The sequence below is a fragment of the Ornithorhynchus anatinus genome, chromosome 11 (assembly GCF_004115215.2).
Source record: "Ornithorhynchus anatinus isolate Pmale09 chromosome 11, mOrnAna1.pri.v4, whole genome shotgun sequence".
Classification (NCBI taxonomy): domain Eukaryota; kingdom Metazoa; phylum Chordata; class Mammalia; order Monotremata; family Ornithorhynchidae; genus Ornithorhynchus; species Ornithorhynchus anatinus.
The window spans coordinates 52,734,145-52,754,177 of NC_041738.1; the positions used below are offsets into that span (position 1 = coordinate 52,734,145).

Below are 20,033 nucleotides of genomic sequence, written 5' to 3' on the forward strand. Positions count from 1 at the left end.
CCTCCCCCAGGCAGTGAGACAGGCTTCTCTGAATGGCTAATGCGTGGGTGGGCTCGGCATTAATTAATGACTCCCTGAATGAACTGGACGGGGAAGAGAGAAGTCAAAGAGTGGCCTTTGACTAAGACCAGAGGAGAGGAATACAGGCAGGGTTGACCCCAGAGGTGGTCAGGGGACCCACTCGTGGAGGCTCTGGAGCTTTATGGGCCTGGGTGGCTACTTGTCCTCTCTGAAGGCAAATGGACTCAAGGATTCTGCTCAGAGAAAGACACCAGCGTGGCAGTTCATTCAGTCATTCATTTAATGAGCCCATGATTCATGATTCATTTGTGAGCCCCCTGTGGGACAACTTGATTACCTTCTAACTACTCCAGTGCTAACAACAGTGCTCAGCACACAGTAAATGCTAAACAAATACCATAATTATTATAATTATTATTAATCATATTTATTGAGCACTTATTGTATGCAGAGCACTGAACTAAGTACTTTGGAAAGTATAATAGAACAATAAACAGACATTCCCTGCCCACAGCGAGCTTTCAGTTTAGCGGGGGGAAGTGCACGGGGGATGGATCCAGAGTGGGGGACCCTGCTCTGATAGCCAATCCGGGGCCCCCCCACTGCCTCCTCCTTCCCCCCAAAGCCAGCCAATGCCCCAGCAACAGAGGTCTCCCTCGTTTCCAGACCCTGGGACTGACTTGAGCCTGACCCCTCTGACTGCCAGCACAATAGCGTTCGCTAACCACTCCGTACTGTTGAATCTCCCAATTCCAGCCCTTCGATCCTATCTTTCCCTCTATCCTACCATAATCACTTTGGCATTTGGTAAGAGTTTACTATGTGCTAAGCACTGTATTAAGCACTGGGGGAGATACAAGAAAATCAGGTCTGACATAGCTCAGTTACCTAATCTGTAAAATGGGAATTAAATCCTACTCCCTTGAATTCATTCACTACTTCAATTGTATTTACTGAGCACTTACTCTGCACAGAGCACTTTACTAAGTGCTTGGGAGAGTGCAATACAACAGTACTTAGGCTGTGAGTCCCACGTGGTAAAGGGACTCTGTCTAATCTGATTCATATGTCCCTAGGGTTTAGTACAATGCTTGGCACTTAGTAAGCATTTAGTAAGTACTGTAATTATTATTATCATAAGCAGGGTCGTGGAAACATATCCTTTTCTCCCTCCCTTCCCAACTCCCCCAGAGATGAAAGGAATCACTAGTTGCCCGCTTTGCCGAATCTCGGGGCTGCGCTGGAAACCCGCTATAAAGTTTGTGGCCGCAGTCCGTAGGAAGTAGAGAGACGGACACCAAAGCAGGAGAGAGGATGGAGCGCAAGGAGATAAAAATGATTAAAGGAATGAGAAAACTTGACCTCCGCAGTGAGATTACGGGCTAGAATCCATGAAGCCCAAGGGAATCGGGACACGGGGACACGATAACTCTCCATAAATATACGCGATGGACCCATAGAGAAGACAGGCAAGAATAATTCCAGGTGGCTCAGGGGCCCATTAAGAGAAGAAATGGCTTGAAGCTGAAATAAAATAATGTGTGTGTGTGTGTGTGTGTGTGTGTGTGTGTGTGTGTGTGTGGTGGCCCGGCAGAGGAGGGGGAGAGAAGGGGTGAGATGAAGCTAGAGTAGTTGATGAGTTACAGTGATGCTCGGGGCCATGTGGGTAGCAGGAGAGGCGGGACCACCCAACCACTGATTACGGCCCAAGGCCTCAGGATGATGGTTTGGTCTGCTCCCCTCCTCTCCCTGCCCCTCCAGCCTGTCCAGCTGTCCAGGGCCCAAAAGCTTGAAGAGAACAGATGGAAGGAAGCTTCACCTTCCTGCTTGTTGCCCAGGATATAAATCCATAATTGATTTTAATGTCTCTCTCCCCCACTAGACTCTAAGCTTCTTGTGGGCAGGGAATATGTCTACCAACTTTATTATATTATATTCTCCCAAGCACTTAGTAGAGTGCTCGGAGAGAAATAGCGTGGCTTAGTGCATAAAGCACGGGCCTGGGAATCTGAAGAACCTGGGTTCTAGTCCTAACTCCGCCACTTGTCTGCTGTGTGACCTTGGGCCTCAGCTACCTCATCTGTAAAATGGGGATTAAGACTGTGAGCCCTATGTGGGACAGGGACTGATTACTTTGAATCTACCCCAGTGCTTAGAACAGTGTGTGGCACTTACTAAGCATTTAACAAAACCATTAATACAAAACATACAAAAAAAAAAAGTGAAGATGCACTGTCCCTATGGCATCCCTGGTGGCCATGTATCCAAGCCCTGTGGACAACTGTGCTTCTGCCACTAATAATAATAATATTTGACTCAATTAAATAGCAGTGTGAAAAGGTACAAATTAAAAGAGATTTTGAGTTGACTTGCTTCTGCATAATATGCAAATATTTAGTTTGTTTTTTTAATGGTATTTGTTACTATATGCCAGATACTGTCCTGAGCACTAGAGTAGAAACAAGGTAATCAGGTCCCACATGGGGCTCACAGTCTTAATCCCCATTTTACAGATGAGGTAACTGAGGCACAGAGAAGTTAAGTGACTTGCCCACAGTTAAATGGCAGACAAGTGGCAGAGCCAGGATTAGAGCCCAGCTCCTTCTGACTCCCAGGCCCAGGGTCTGTCTAGCCACCAGGCCATGCTGCCCTTAAGGCTTCATTTGCCTCAGCCATTATTAATAATAATATTAGTAATAATAATGGTGGTATTTGTTAAGATCTGTGTGCCAAGCACTGTGCTAAGCACAGGGGTAGATATAAGACAATCAGGTCAGAAATATAAGACAATCAGGTCAGAAACGGCCCCCAACCCACAGAGTTTCAAATCTAAGGGAGCAGGAGAACAGGTAATTACCGTGCACAGCCCTGTTCCAGAGTAAAAGTGATCATAATTGTGGTGTTTGTTAAGCTCTTACTATGTGCCAAGCACAGGAGTAGATACAGAATAATCAGGTTAGACACAGTTCCTGCGCCACATAGGGCTCATAGTCTAAGGAGAAAGGAGAACAAGTATTGAATCCCCATTTGGCAGATGAGGAAGCTTAGACAGAGAAGTCAAGTGATGCACCCAAGGTCACGCAGCAGGCGATGGCTCCAAATCCAGATGGATCCCGAGCCCCATCTCTCCCCATAAACCCCACTACCACCACCATCCTTCCCTACCCTACCATACCTCTGCCTCTCTCCACGCCTCGGGGCCTCCCCACACGCCGATATGAATCAGCCCGGCCTAGAATCCCCGGCCCCATTAGAAGTTGATGGATTGATTCCGCCCTCGTGCCGGGCTCCAGACTGGGGGAATCTGGGCGGAAACGTAATTTGTTTGCTGATATCAAAGTGCTGCGTCTGTCACCCAGGGGATTAACACACTGACAAAATCATTAGAAGCCTGACCGAGTCTTGGGGACCACCTGGGCTCGCCCAGCCCAGGGCTCAATCCTCAGTCAAATGAATCCCTTCCTCATGGGCACGTTTCTATAGTTCCATTAGTTTGCCCTGCTCTGCCTAGCTGGCCAGAAGGGAAAACCTCTCCTTCAGAGCCCCGGCTGGCTCACGGCTGGCTGGCCCCATATCCGGGGAGCCGGAAAAACACCCCCAGGCTGCCAGTCCCAGACTCTTCCCTGCTTGGGAAAGACTGAGGACCCCTTCCTAGACTGCAAACCTCACATCTCCTTATTAACGTGGCCATGCGGGGAGAGCATGAACCTGGGAATACGAGGACCTGGATTCTAATCCTGGTTCTGCCACTTGCCTGTCGCATGACCTAGGGCAGGTCATTTCTCTTTCTCTGTGTCTCAGTTTTCTCATCTGTAAAATGGGCATTCAAAACCTGCTCTCCCTAGATCTAGACTGGGAAGCCCAGGTGGGATGGGGAATGAGTCTATGATTATCTCGTCTCTACCCCAGTGCTTGGCGCATAGTAAGTGCTTAACAAATACCCACGGTTAGTAGTAGTAGCAGCATTTATTGAGTGCTCACTTGAACAGTGCACTGAACCAGGCATTCGGGAAGAATAGAATAGAAAAGTGATTCGTTCCCTTCTTCTCAATGGTCTTTGTTAAGCCCTTACCATGTGTCAAACACTGCACTAAGCTCTAAGATAGATATAAGCCATTCAAATCGGACACAGTCCAAGTCCCGGAAGGGACTCATGGTCTTAATTCCCATTTTACAGATGGGGATACAGAGGCAAGGAGAAGCCAAGCGACCTACCCAAGGTCACATAGCAGAGAAGTGGCAGAGCAGGGATTAAAACTCTGGTCCTCTGACTGCCAGGACCGTGCTCTTCCCACTAGGCCATGCTGCTTCCCGAAATTCCAGATCAGACTTTAAACACAGCCACGCTGATTCTAGCCACCCCCAACCCTCCACCAGAACAAAATTCCTAAAATTGACCCCAAGTTTTCTAAACAAGACTCCTCCTGAAGAGTCATCCTGTTTCTCAGTGCCTCTGTCCCACATCTCTACTTTCAGGGTGCTTTCATCTGGCCTTCTTCTTATCTCTGGGAGGTGGGGGGGGGGGGGATGGTTACACCCATTTTTCAGATGGGGAAGCTGAGACCCAGAGAGGGTAAGTGAGTGGGCCCCTGGGCCCGCAGCAGGCTGGGGAGAGAACACAGGTCTCTAGATTGCCAGTCGGGGTTCTTTCTACTAGGCGCTGTTCCACTCTCCATGAAGCTTCACCCTCACTCGGACACTCACTCGGATGGGTAGAAATGAGTGCCCACTTTCTAGTTCTGGCATGAGGGTGGACAAGAATCCTGGTCCCAGCAGCCTGGATGGAGAGATTACTGGTTGGACTCTCCCAGCCTGGCCCGCAGCTCTAGAACCAATTCCCATCCAGAAGTTCTCGTGAAAACCTGCCTCCTCCAGGAAGCCTACTCCGATTAAGCTCCCCCTTTTCTGGTCAGGTCCACTCAACAGCAACCCAAACCTCTACGTTTAAACCCCTTAGCACTTGGGCATGCTCAGAGCTTGGCATGTTTCCCTATTCATTCTTTATTCATTCATTTATTTATTTCCCTATTCATTCTTTCAGAAGCAGTGAGGCCTAATGCATAGACCCCCCAGGTCTGGGAGTTAGAGGGACCTGGGTTCTAATCTGCCACTTGTCTGTTGTGTGACCTTGGGTGAGTCGATTCACTTCTCTGGGCCTCAGTTCCCTCATTTGTAAAATGGAGTTTAAGACTGTGAGTCTTATGTGGGACAGGACTGTGTCCAACCCGATTATTGTGTATCTACCCCAGCCCTTAAAACAGTGCCTGACACATAATAAGCACTTACCAAATACCATTATTATTTCATACTTCTCCTGTCAACAAAGATAACAGTGTCCCTTTCTCTTGCATTCTTTCTGACTGGAAGCTCCATGAGGGAAGGAGCCGAGTCCCTTGCTCACTTCTATTCTCTCATGCGTTTAGTACAGTGCTCTGCACACAGCAGGTGCTTAAATTGTGCTCCGGCTCGATCAAATGATCAATCCCCTGATCCATCCGGCCCTCCCAGGCCCAAGGGATCACCGTCCAGGACCATGAAGCAACAAGCTCCCTGGACAGACCTCCTACAGAGTGGAGCCGACAGTTACAGAGCTGAGTAAACAGCAGTAATAGTATATGATCAGCCATTAACAAAGGAAGCAATCAAACTCACTGCTCTATGGCTCTTGGTTAAACATAATTTTAAGTCTAATAAATAAGGTGCTATAAATAAAGTCAGGGAGGCAGGGCCAGGGCTTCCACTCAGGCAGCCCTAACTGGTTATTTTTAGTCTAAAGGTGACTTCTGGGCTGTTCCTGGGGATAATTTTGAGTTTATTTTTCTCCCTCAAAAGTGAGCAAAAGAACATCCCATGGAGACGATGATGTGGGACCTGTGGTCAGGGAACCAGAGGCCATCAGGGCCACCTCTCCACATCCTCCCCTCCGCCTACCTAGGAACAGAGCCCGGCAGAGGCGGGGAAGTAACAGGTCACAGCCCCCTGCCTCATCTCTGTGACCCTCTGAGAACCTCATGTAACTCCTGTGAGGGACAAACAGCAAGGGGGTGGAGGGCAGTCCTCCCCCATCTAATCAATGGAGACGCCAAGGCCCAGAGAGGTTGAATAACCTGCCCAGGGTCACATAGTTTAGGGGCAGCCCAACCCCGTTTCCCGACACCCATAATTTGGTGTCATATCCTCTAGGCTCTAGACTGTATTCTCTAAACTGTAAGCTCATTTTGGGCAGGGAATGTGTCTATTATAATGTTATATTGTACTCTCCCAAGCACTTAATATAGTGCTCTGCACACAGTATGTGCTCAATAAATGCAACTGACTGACTGACTGGTTTGGCCAAGCTGTTTGTCAAACCAAGAGCAGCAGCTCCTGCCCATACCCAAGTGATGGGGGAGGAGACAGACAGATGGATACAAATGGACAATGTTATTTGACCGGAGCCCAGATTCTCCTCCAAATCTGGCTTGGAATAGAGCCATCACACCACGCTAAACCCTGAGGCTCAGGTGAGATGGCCTGAGATAACCCCAGCTCCTTGTATATCTCTTTCAGGGTACTGCCGTGCAATAAGTGGCCAGATTTGCTAAATCAGTTAGGTGAAAGGCTGTCCGGGGCAAGAGGCAGAGCTGTGATTTGAACCCAAGTCCTCTGACTCCCAGGTCAGGGCTCTTTCAGCAACCGACAGATCCCCTTCTGGATTGGCCTGTGACATGCTCACAATTCCACGGGCCGATAAAAACTCCATTCATTAAGGAAAAGCAGCACTCTGCTGGGGGTGATCCACAACTCATTCTGCTCCTTTACATCCTATTTCATCTCCACCAAGTAGACTTATTTTCCATTTAGGACTCTTAATTCTAGCGCTCTCAGCTTCACAAATTGGCTTCGAAGTGGAAATTGACATTCAGCCCTCATTTTCAAGTAAAGCGCCATTCTCTCCCTCTGCCTTCTGGAGCCCCCACAGCTCTGGAAAGGGGCGGAAAGAACTTTTGAGCACCATTCTTGAGTGAGGGACCTGTTTCCTCCGGCCTGGGTGGCTTGGACAGTGGACTGGGCAGGGGGTCGGGAACAGGGGATTAGGGCTGGGCAGGGGGGTCAGGAACAGGTGGTGGGAAGGGGTGGGAGGTCACGGCCAGGCTGAGGGCCTGGGCTGGGCTGTGGGTCATGGCCAGGCTGTAGGATCATTCATTCATTCAATCGTATTTATTGAGTGCTTACTGTGTGTAGAGCACTATACTAAGTGCTTGGAAAGTACAATTCTGCTAAAGAGACAATCCCTGCCCAATAATGGGCTCGCAGTCTAGAAGGAGGGAGACGGACATCAAAACAAGTAAACACGTATCAATAGCATCAGAATAATTAAATAGAATTATAGATATATCAGGGCTGGGGGGGGTCAGGGCTGGGCAGGGCTGCGCAGGGCTGGTATCCCCTCCCCCTGCCCCATTCTCAATGGAACAGCAATCTCACTAACCCCACCTGGCACCCTCAGGGACCAGGGAAAGCCCCCCAACCTGCTCAGAGAAACCTTCCAGCCCAGCCAGGCCAGGCATTCGGCTTGAGGGTAGCCGGTCGCTCGAAGGGAAGAACTATCTTCTCTTAGCCCAAACCAGCCTCTCCCTGATGGTCAGATGTCCCAACTCCATCTGGCCTCACTGTGCATTCAACTGATGACCATCTCCCACCGGTCTGGAGTCAGGGGGTGTTGGCTTCTAAACTTAGCCCTGCCACTTCCCTGCTGTGTGACCTTGGGCAAATCCATTCACTTCTCTGTGCCTCAGTTACCTCATCCAGAAAATGGGGATTAAGACTGTGAGTCGCACTTGAGTTATGGACAGTGCCAATCTTGTAATAATCATAATAATGGTATTTATTAAGCACTTGCTATGTGCCAGGCACTGTACTAAGCACTGGGGTGGATACAGGTAGATCAGGTTGGGCACAGTCCCTGTCCCACATGGGGCTCACAGTCTCAATCCCCATTTCACAGTTAACTGAGGCCCAGAGACGTGAAGTGACTTGCCCAAGGTCACACAGCAGACAAGTGGAGGATGGGGATTAGAACCCATGACCTTCTGACTCCCAGGCCCGGGCTCTATCACTATGCCATCTACCCCAGTGCTTAGTATAGAGCTTGGCATAGAGTAAGCGCTTAACAACTGTGATAAAAAAAAATTCTGGCACCGAACAACCTTAACAAGAGCAAACCCCACTGCTGCCAACACATGCCCTGAGGCAGTAATCTGAGGCTGGCTACCCCAGTGAAGCACAGCCCAACCAGAAGTTCTTCCAGGTTGAACATGCAACCTAACAACTGTGGTGGTTGTTAAAAGGCTTACTGTGTGCCAAGCACTGTGCTAAGCCCTGAGATGGATACAAGATAATCAGATTGGAAACAGTCCCTGTCCCACATGGGGCTCACAGTTGAAGGAGAACAGGTATTTGATCCCCATTTTATACAAGAGGAAACAGAGGCCCAGAGAAGTTAAGATACTGGCCCAAAGTCACCCTGCAGGCAAGTGGCGGAGAAGGATTAGAACCCAGGTGCCCTGGCTCCCTGGTTCGAGCTCTTTTCCCCTGACTCAGCCCAGAAGGAGACCGCAGGACACCTCTCTCCATCTCCCCATGGAGGAGGACTCAGATGAGAGAGCGGTGCAGGAGATCCCTAGGTAGTGGAACAATAGAATGCAAATGGCAAGTAAAATAACATGCAAATTAGCACTTGACCCTTTTCTCGGTGAGAACTCAGGTACTTTGTGCTTTAGACCAGAGGGGCTGGCTTGCCCCCTCCAAGAACACAAGCATAAGATTGCAGCAAAACACTCAAGAGTTTTCAGCGGATTTGAGCTGTTCCTGCCAGGACAATCACAAGAGGTTTTCTTTCCCTAATTTTCTGGCCTGAATTTGACCGAAACAAAGCAGACACAGGTGCCAAGCTGAAAACAGCAGGCATTGTGGCATCTGGGCTAGACTGGTATTACTGGCAATCCTTGCCACTAGTTCCGCCTCTGAGGTGGTGGCTCTGCCAGCCCGCAGCTTGACTGACAGATAACAGTTCAGGCTTTTACTACCCAGGCCCTCAGCCCTGTCTCTCCACCCCACGGTTATGCTTTAGGTGGGTGGTGGAGTGAGTGACATGTGTAAAGCATCCCCCGGCAACAGCTGTCAATCAGGTGAACTCCTCAACCAGAGGACCCACCTGGTGGCCCACCCTCCCAGTCCAAATGCTGTACCGGTTGCAGCTGCTTGAATGCTTTTCAGTCTCTCTGGGCCCAAAGGCTTCAACAGGACAAAGGTTAACCACCCCATCCGCCCCCAGCTTAGCTGAATAACCCATTCACCCAGTTAAGATGCACTGGAGTGGTCCAGGTGGACACAGTTACAGACCCCTGTGGGAAACCAAAATACTGAGAACAATAATTGTATCTGTTAAGCCCTTAACGTGCCAAGCCCTGGGGTAGCTAAAAGCTAATCAGGTCAAATACAGTCCCTGTCCCACATCAGGCTCAGAATCTAAGAGGGAGGTAGAAAGGCTAATTGAATCTCCCTTGTGTAGATAAGGAAACTGAGGCCCACAGTACTTAAGGGACTGGTGTCCCTTAAGCAACAAGCAAGCAGCAGAGCCAGAATTCAAATCTCGGTCCTGTAGCTCACAGGACCTGCTCTTTCCACTAGGCCATGCGGCATCTGCACCCCCCAAATGATGGGTCCAACAAAGCGCAGTCCTTCCCAGGGCTGCCGGGACTACCATTCCCAGCAGCCCCCGGGATCACGGCCCACGTACGGTGGAATTCCAGACCGGCGCTGTCCCAAATGAGGCCAAAGTCTCATCTGATCTGACCCAGATGCACTCCCAGTTGGGGCCTCAGGGCCAGGTCCCAGACCTCCATCCCCTGTGGGGTTCTACCACAGACTGGCAGCAAAGGGATCCAGAGGTGCTGCCCACGGGGTGCCTCTGCAGCCCCCACACTCAACCCTGGCACTTCCATTAGATGGGCTCGGCCTTGGAGAGCCCCCTTAGAAGCCAGTCCCAGGCTATCGAGGACCGAGCGAGTAGGCCACGGCATCTAACGGCAGTCTGCTAGATCCAAGCTGAGATCCAAGGTAGCATGGCCTAGTGGATAGAGCACAGGCCTGGAAGTCAAAAGGACCTGGGTTCTAATTCTGGCTCTGCCACATGTCTGCTGTGTGATCTTGGGCAAATCACTTCACTTTTCTGTACCTCAGCTAGCTCATCTGTCAAATGGGGATTAAGACTGTGATCCCCAAGTGGGAAATGAACTGTGTCCAACCTGATTAGCTTGTATCTACATCAGTGCTTAAAACAGTGCCTGGCACAAAGAAATCACTTAAAAAAAAACCCAAAAATACAAAAAAAAAGCACTACAAAAGACAGATCGTTGGAAGATGCTGACATATCTGGGGATGTTTGGGGGGATTTGTGCGGGTAGTTCCTTGGCCATAAATTAAATCTCTCTCTCTTACCCAAAACTCAAAACCAAATCAGAGGGTAAACAGAGAGCCGTGAGATAGGCCGTGACGCTATCTCTGAGCCCACATCACCTGTGGATGAAAAACGGTGGCTCCTTCCCGGGGCCTGGAACACAAACAGCTTTTCCCAGACATCCATAACATCTGCGCCAGGCAGGTCAGCTCGGGAGGGATCAGTCAGATGCTTTCCTCCTGGACTAATAATAATAAATAACTGTGGTATCTGTGCAGTGCTTACTGTGTGCCAAGCACTGGGCTAATCACTGAGGGAGATATAATCTAATCGGGTCAGACACAGTCCTTGTCCCTCATTGGGCTCATCAAGGGGGAGGGGGAATAGGTGTTTAATTCCCATTTTACCGATGAGGAAACTGAGGCGCAGAAAAGTAAAGTGACTTGTAAATCTGATCAAATTTGATAGTATCTACCCATGTGCTTAGCACAGGGCTTGCTACAGAGAAAACACTTAACAAGAACCACAGTTACTGCATCAGCTGGCAGGGGAGAAATCTAGGGTCAGCTTGGGGCCTTAATAATACTTAATAATAATAGTATCCATTAAGAACTTACTATGTGCCAAGTACTGAACTGAGTGCTGGAGTGGATATAATCAAATCAGGTTGGACTCAATACCTATCTCACATGGGGCTTACAGTCTCAATCCCCATTTTATAGATGAGGTAACTGAGGCACAGTAAAGTGACTTGTCCAATGTCACACAGCAGACAAGCAGCAGAGCTGGGATTAGAACCCATGATCTTCTGACTCCCAGGCCCATGCTCTATCCACTAGGCCATGCTACTGCCTACTAAACCCCATGAGGACTCACTGGGCAGCCCTGGGCAGAGGTCACCGACTGGCTGGCAGAAAGTCTCAGCAGGTTAGTCTCAGATTAGCCAGGTTCAGCCAGGGAGGGGCTCACCCTCTGAGGGGCCGTCTGGTAGACCTGGATGGTTTGAGCTTGCATCCTGCCAGCCACTCTGGGGACCCAGAACCTAACTCCCTGCCTCCATTTACTAAACATTTCAAGCCAGACAACTGTTTCTCTGTTCCTGAAGTTTTCCCAGGAAGAAGTGATTCTGAGCTCCTGAACTGACCCCCTTTCCTCTGGCCCCCTGTTAGTCTCCCCTGACAGTTCTCTCTTTTCCCAATTTAGCAGCATCAAATGATCTCCTCAGCATCTACTGTTAGCCAAACCTTTTTCTGGAGTTGTTCCCGGCTTACCCTGGGCAGGCCCCAAACTGGACCCACTATCTCCTAGGGCAGGGAAGGTGGGAGAGAAGGGCCTATCGTATTGGACAGAGAGTGGCAAGAGGAGAGCCTGTCTCAGTGGGTAGAGCGGAAGGGAGTGGGCCTTTCCCTTTGGTCGGAGTGGTAGGGGGTGGGCCTCTCCCATTAAGACGAGTGGCAAGAGGAAGGCCTCTCGCATGGGGCACAGAATTAGGGGGTGGGCCTGTCCCATTGAAAAGAGTGGCAAGGACTTATAGACCAGCCCAGCCTGGTGTGCCAGCATCAAAGGGGGCAACTTGTGATCCTTGTGGGAGGGGCCTGAGGCCCTCCCTGCCCTTCCACTTTCTTGGAGGGAGCAAGATGCCAGTAGCCACTGACTGTACCCTCTTTGTGCTTCTCATCAGCACAAGCACAGATGGCAGAGTTACCGTTTCCTCAGCTCACTCAGAGGGAAGACGGGCTCTCTCTGCCCATCCCCAAGAACCACAGGATCTTATAAATTAAGCATCTTAAGGATATGAACCGTTTTGCGTTGCTCTTAAAAGGAATTAAATTGGGCTTTGAAGTTTCCATCTAAGTGAACGGTGGGAAGATGGGAAGAAAAGGAGGAGGTGCACGAAGTTTTGGGCTCTTTATAGGGTGCCTGAGGGAGGGGGAGGTTGGACAAACCAGGGAGGACAGACAAGTCCCTGCCTGGATAGAGCCCAGGCAGCTCTTAGAAAGAGCCCGGTGACAAGCAGCTCTTAGAAAGTGTTAGAGAGGAATGCCTGTTCCAACTGAAAAACAGTGAGCAGCTGAGGGACCTTGGGGAGTCCCCGCTTCCCTCCTTCTCTTCCCTCTGATCCACCTCTAATTCCTCTTTCAGCTCGCATTGGTGACCCCAAGGAGGCTGGACCAAATGGATGATGCAGGAATTAGAAGACCTGGGATCAAGATGCTGGTCCACCCTGTGACTGTAGACAAGTCACTTTTTTAAAAAATTGTATTTGTGAAGCGCTTACTATGTTCATTCATTCATTCAGTAGTATTTATTGAGCACTTACTATGTGCAGAGCACTGTACTAAGCACTTGGAATGTACAACTGGGCAACAGATAGAGACAATCCCTGCCCACTGACGGGCTTACAATCTAATCCGGGGAGACAGACAGACAAAAACAATAGCAATAAATAGAATCAAGGAGATGTACATCTCATTAACAAAATAAATAGGGTAATAAAAATATATACAAATGAGCAGATGAGCACAGTGCTGAGGGGAGGGGAAGGGAGAGGGGGAGGAGCAGAGGAAAGAAGGGGGAAAAGGGGGCTTAGCTGAGGGGAGGTGAAGGGGGGGCCAGAGAGGCAGCAGAGGGAGTAGAGTGAAAAGGGGAAGCTCACTCTGGGAAGGCCTCTTGGGGGAGGTGAGCTCTCAGTAGGGCTTTGAAGAGGGGAAGAGAATTAGTTTGGCAGAGGTGAGGAGGGAGGGCATTCCAGGACAGTGGGAGGACGTGGCCCAGGGGTCAACGGTGGGATAGGCGAGAACGGGGGACGGTGAGGAGGTGGGCGGCAGAGGAGCGGAACGTGTGGGGTGAGCAGTAGAAAGAGGGAAGGGAGGAGAGGTAGGAGGGGGCAAGGTGATGGAGAGCCTTGAAGCCTAGAGTGAGAAGTTTTTGTTTCATGCAGAGGTTGATAGGCAACCACTGGAGGTTTTTAAGAAGGGGAGTGACATGCCCAGAGCGTTTCTGCAGGAAGATGAGCCGGGCAGCGGAATGAAGAATAGACTGGAGCGGGGCGAGACAGGAGGAAGGGAGATCAGAGAGAAGGCTGACACAATAATCCAGCTGGGATATGTCAGGCACTGTACTACTAAGGGGGTAGATACTAATTTATCCGGTTGGACACAGTCCCTGTCCCAAATATGGCTCACAATCTTAATCTCCATTTTGCAGATGAGTTAACTGAGGCTTAGAGAAGTACAGTGACTCGCCCAGGGTCACCAGTAGACAAGTGGTGGAGCTGGGATTAGAACCTCCATGGGCCTCAATTCCTCCTTTAAAAAAAAGGAGGTTAATCCCTGCCTCTCCCTGAATCTCCCTGCCTCATAGAGACATCGTGAGGAAGAAAGAAAAAGAAGCGAGCCCACTTGGATTTCACCAAAGACTGTGTAGCACATACCTTTGCATTTAGCACAGTGTTTGGCACCTAGTACACACTTTGCAGATACCACAGCTATAATCATTATTAGAATACTTAGAAGTCACCAGAAGGTGGATCCACGAGAAATGAACTCCTGGCTCACCCCATGGTCCACTGGGCCCAAGGTCCAATCTCTGAAAGGGACCCCAGAAGAAACCTGGAAGAACCATGTGACAATTTTTTTAAAATGGTATTTATTTAAGCTCTTATTATTGCCAGGCACCGAGGTAAGGGCTGGAGTAGATACAAGATAATCAGGTTGGTTACAGTCCCTTTCCCTCACAGTCTTAATTCCCATTTTACAGATGAGGTCACTGAGGCACAGAGAAGTGAAGTAACTTGTCTGAGGTCACACAGTAGACAAGTGGCAGAACCAGAAGTAGATTCCAGGTCCTTCTGACTCCCAGGCCCATGCTCTATCCAGTAGGCCACACTGCTTTTCAAGGACAGGAATTTACCACTCCACCGACAAGCCAAACCTTTCCCTTTAGCAATCCATCACACTCCATCACTGGGGATTTATTCGACTTCTTGAACCTATTGATATTTTGGCTCGTCCCACCTTCCAGTGATAATGAATTCCACAGGTTTCCACCCACTGGGGGCAGAAGGTGTTTCATTTTGAACCTGCCACCAACCTTCAACGGGTGCCCTCCTCGCTCTGGGGTCAGGGAGGACAACTGTTCCGCCTCTGCCCTGTCCACACCCTTCAAAGTGTCTGAACACTTGGAACGTGTGTCTCCAACGCCTCTGCCCAAGGGAGCGTTGGCATCGTTTCCACTTCTCAGGCTCAGCTGAGCTGTCCTGGCTACATTAGCATGAGGCTTTGCTGAGCACATGAAAATCATCTTGGTCTAGATTTTTAAGAACAAAACATTCTCTCTGTTTATGGGACCGGGGTCCCTGAGGACAGCTGGGGATGGAGATCCTCCGTGGTCCCAGCAGGTTGGGAGAATGGCCCCCGTCCCCGGCTGAGCCCCCTGCGTGGTCGCGCCTCCCGACCTTCAAGCCCCCGGCGGGCAGCATGGTTGGTACTCACCGATCCGCAGGGAGTGTGGACTGCCAGACACAGCCCTCAGCCACGCCAGGAGGAGCACCAGGGGTGCCAAGACCCGGGGCATCTTCTATAAATCCTCATGTGGTCCTCTGATGGTCTGGGCATGACATAACTCTGCAACACAACAGGAGGAAGCAGGGTGAGGCAGGACTCCGGGTCTCCACAGACCGAAGACAGGGTGAGGCTGCCAGGGGAAATCACCATCATAATAAGTGTGGTATTTGTAGCAGCATGGCTCAGTGGAAAGAGCACGGGCTTGGGAGTCAGAGGTCATGGGTTTGAATCCCGGCTCTGCCACTTGTCGGCTGTGTGACTTTGGGCAAGTCACTTAACTTCTCTGTGCCACAGTTACCTCATCTGTAAAATGGGGATGAAGACTGTGCGCCCCATGTGGGACAACCTGATTACCTTGTATCCCCCCCAGCGCTTAGAACAGTGCTTGGCACATAGTAAGCGCTTAACAAATGCCATCATTATTGTTAATTACTATCGATTCATCAATTGATTAATTGGAATCTGGCTTGTTTCCATTCCAGAGATGAGGTATCCTAAATCCAGGTGGGCCAACGGTCCCATACGCCTTGATACTGCACCTCAATCTCATCTAACTCGCTCCTGACCTCTTGTCCACTTCTCACCTCTGGCCTGGCAGGCCCTCCCTCCTCATATCCAACAACAATCACTCTCACAGCCTTCAGAGACTTATTGAAGGCACGTCTTCTCCAAGAGGCCTTCCCCGACTAAGCCCTCCTTTCCTCTTTTCCCCCTCCCTTCTGTATCACCCTGACTTGCTCCTTTACTCAACCCCACACCGAGCTCCACAGCACTTATGTCCATATCTGTAATTTATTCATATTAATGTCTGACCCACCTCTAGACTTAAGCTCCTTGTGGGCAGGGAATATATCTGTTTATTAACCACTTGGGAGAGTACAATATAACAATACAGTGCTTTACACACAGTAATGAATAATAATGTTGGTATTTGTTAAGCGCTTACTATGTGCAGAGCACTGTTCTAAGCGCTGGAGTAGACACAGGGTAATCAGGTTGTCCCACATGAGGCTCACAGTCTTAATCCCCATTTTACAGATGAGGTAACTGAGGCACAGAGAAGTTAAGTGACTTGCCCACAGTCACACAGCTGACAGGTGGCAGAGTCAGGATTCGAACCCATGACCACGACACAGTAAACACTCAATCAATACGATTGACTGACTGAGTGACCGAGAAAGACCCACAAACTTCCAGATGACTGGAATCTTTAGTCTGCCAAGGTTTAGCTTGCTCAGGAAGGCCAGCCCAGCATGACTGTCCATAAGGGTCCCAAGTCTTCCTTCTCTTCTTCCTGTTCTGACCCTTGGGTGGGGGGAGGGAGGGAGGGGAAGGGAACTTGGCAACCATGCAGGAAGAAAGGAGATGCCCAGATAAATGGATGAGAAGCCAGGCCTTCTCGAGCTGCAGTTGACAGTGGAAATCAGGAGAAAACTACTTTGTCCTAGTTTTCCTCTGCAGTGGCTGTGGGGAAAGAGGGCCAGGCGACATGGTAAAGAGCCGGACTTGGACTCAGACAGCTGTGGTCCCTCTCTGCCTTCAGTTTCCCCAACTAAGAAATGTAGGGAAAGAGAAATCTGCCACTTCCCTGTCTTCTTTCCAGGACCTGGACTGCAGTGAGTTTGGCAGTGGCCAGACAAAGGACATCTCCACAATTGTAGGGAGGTATCTCTCTGGCCCCCACCTCTCTCAGCTACTAGGGTTGTGTGCCAGTAAGGACTCTGAGAACTTTTAGACGCCTCCCTCAGCTGGTTCAGAAGGCACCGGTCGTCTCCTCCAACCCACTACTACCCTGGCTGCTGGCTCACTCCTTCCTGCCACTCTTGGCGAGTTGAGTGCTCTCCCCCCACTACTCCCAGCCCTGCCACCCGCCGCTCTCCTCTTGTGCTCCATGTTCTGAGAAATTGTGCTCCTGCTGGGTTGTGTCGCTGGGCACGGTGGGGGTGGTTGCCTTGTTTATAACTCACTTGCGCTATTAGCACTGGGTGGGCATCTGGGAAGCCGCTAATCTTCTCCCTCTCCCGACATGCTCCAGTATGGGTCAGAATTAGGGGAGGGGAAAGGTCAGGGACTGGTCATTCCTGGGGATGTGGGAGATTCCCACTCTGCCAAACTCAGTTTCCACTCCGCCCCGGTCCCAGCACCGCTAGCTGCAGAAGTGAACTGCTCTGAGTACCCTGAGGGAGCAGCAATTTGAAGTCCACCGCCATTGCTCGTTAAAACACCCCCATGAGGAGATCGGGCCCTGGCTCCGGTCCTGGATTGGCTGCTTGCCGTGGCCTGGGTAGGGGGTCTTTCGGTGACTCACTGAATGACAGAACCACCGTGGCTGCCGTCAGCCACCTTGGCCCTCGGCCCCCGGGAGCTGGGAGGAGTGGGGATTGCTCCTCGCTGGGGGGGTATGGCCTGGGTGCCTCAGTCCCTCCCCACTGCACACATAATAATAATTATTATGGTATTTGTCACACGCTTACTATGTGCCAGGCACTGGGGTAGATACAAGTAAATCAGGTTGGACACAATCTCTGTCCCACATAATAATTGTGGCATTTGTTAAGCACTTACTACATGCCAGGCACTTTTCTAAGCATTAAAGTGGATACAAAGTAATCAGGTTGGACACAGTCCATGCCCCTCATGGGGTGCCCAGTCTTAATCCCCATTTTACAGATGAGGGAACTGAGGGCACCGAAAAGTGACTTGACTTTCCCATAGTCACAGAGCAGACAAGTGGCGGAGCCAGCATTAGAACCCATGACCTTCTGACTAGACCACACTGCCGTGTCACGGGACTCAGTCAATCTCCATTTTACAGATGAGGTAACAGGCAGAGAGAAGTGAAGTGACTTCCCCAAGGTCACACAGCAGACAAATGGCAGAGCCAGGATTAGAACCCATGACCTTCTGACTCCCAGGCCCATGCTCTATCCACTACACCATGCATACGTGCATGGGGATTTCTCTGACCCAGGTTGGGGCATCTCTCCAGAAAATGGGCTGGGAAACCCGGATGCCTAGAGGATGGTGGAAGGGAAGTCTCACTATCCTAGGCCAGAGTATCCGGGTGGAGCCCTGGGGTTACAGTGGATAGGAAAACAAGGAGGAAAGAGGCACCAGTAGTCTCTGACAAGGCCTTCAAAATAACAATGCTGCTGAGGAGTTTGGAGGCTGGCTTCCAAACATATATGCATACACACACACACACACACACACACACACACTCTCTCTCTCTCTCTCTCTCTCTCTCTCTCTCTCTCTCTCTCTCTCTCTCTCTCTATTGGCTGCTCCTTTGAAGCACACAAATCTCCCAAGCTCCAGGCTGCCCGAGGGGCAGGGGAGGATCAGTGAAAAATTTTTCTCCCATTGATAAAAGAAACCCCCCATTTGCTCCCACCCCCATGATACAGCCACCCCCCTCCCCTCGGCTAGGGTTTCCCCCACCCCCAGATTCCCCAGTTGCCTGTGTTTTCGGTGTTGATTGCAATCTGCCTAGGTGGCTGGTGGGCCCCCTCTGAGGTAATGAACTCTAATAATAGTATTTGTTAAGCACTTACTATATGCTAAGCGCTGTTCTAAATGCTGGGGGGAGTACAGGCAAATCGAATTGGACACAGTCCTTGTCCCACATCAGGCTCACAGCCTTAATCCCCATTTTCCAGATGAGGTAACTGAGACACAGGGAAGTCAGGTGACTTGCCCAAGGTCACAGAGCAGACAAGTGGCGGTGCCAGGATTAGAAGCCATTACCTTCTTGGAAGCAGCGTGGCTCAGTGGAAAAGAGCCTGGGCTTCAGAGTCAGAGGTCATGAGTTCGACTCCCGGCTCTGCCACTTGTCAGCTGTGTGACTGTGGGCAAGTCACTTCACTTCTCTGTGCCTCAGTTCCCTCATCTGTAAAATGGGGATTAACTGTGAGCCTCACGTGGGACAACCTGATTACCCTGTATCTCCCCGAGCACTTAGAACAGTGCTCGGCACATAGTAAGCGCTTAAATACCAACATTATTATTATTATTATTACTTCTGACTTCCAGGTCCGGGCTCTTTCCACTAGGCCATGCTGCTTTTGTAAACCACTGGAGCCCGGGTTCGACCCTTGGGGATCGAGGGAGCCCTTGGCCAGAGGACCACGGCAGTAGTGCCAGAGATAGAAAAGGTATTATTTCAGTGCTTACTGTGTGCAGAACACCATACTAAGGGCTGGGAAAGAGTACACAGGTGGGAATTAGACCCTCCCTAACCACCTGAAAATAAGAAGTCAGTCTATCATATTTATCGAGCGCTGTGTGCAAAGCACTGAGCTTGGTGCTTGGGAGAGTACAGTATAACAACACAACAGACATATTACTTGGCCACACTGAGCTTACAGTAAAGAGAAGGGAAGGGGGAGAGGGACTAGCCACAGAGGAAACAAATCTTTAAGGCAGCACCCAGACTGAAAACAAAACTCAGTAGGACACCTTGACTAGAAGGGCATAATTTCAGGCTCCTGAAGGCTCGGAGTCCACACCCACAACTGAGGCCACAGTCACAAACAAGGCCACACTGACCGCTCAAGAATGATGCATCTAAGTCCCTGATAATGCCGCCTGGAAGATTGAGTGTATTTCAGAGTATTTCCTTCTTCTAACCAAAATGTGACTTTCCTACTGCCAGTAAGAGTAAAAGGACTCACCCTCACTGGAGAGGGGAATGAAGGGCAGTGGATAAATGTGGGGTCACTCGTGCTCCTAGGAGTTAAGGAGGAATCAAAAATGCAGTCTGCACGTTCCCTTTCCCTTATAGTAGGGCCTAATGGCAGCAAGGGAGGCAGACCCCCTGCAGAAGCCGTGGCCTCAGCTCGTCCCACCCCGTGAAATGATTACATGCGGGAAGTGGATCCTTTCTGCACTCTCTTTTCAGAAGTAAATGACAAATGGCTTTGAGGTCTGTGGAATGTGGTCTGGTTTCATTGTGTCAAGGTGCTGTTTCTCTGTTGATGAATTAAGATCTTTCAAATGCACCAAAA

The 20,033-nt window shown here is 50.1% G+C and overlaps 1 protein-coding gene across 2 annotated transcripts in view; it reads right to left on the reverse strand.

The window, feature by feature from the left end:
- Positions 1-20,033, reverse strand: part of GRIK4 (glutamate ionotropic receptor kainate type subunit 4) — a 189,947-nt gene that overhangs the window by 141,071 nt on the left and 28,843 nt on the right. For both annotated transcript variants that reach the window (XM_029076255.2, XM_029076253.2), the window contains exon 2: positions 14,956-15,087. In XM_029076255.2, the coding sequence (XP_028932088.1) occupies positions 14,956-15,037 (82 nt within the window). In that variant the 5' untranslated portion in view covers positions 15,038-15,087. The remainder of the gene's footprint in view (positions 1-14,955; positions 15,088-20,033) is intronic.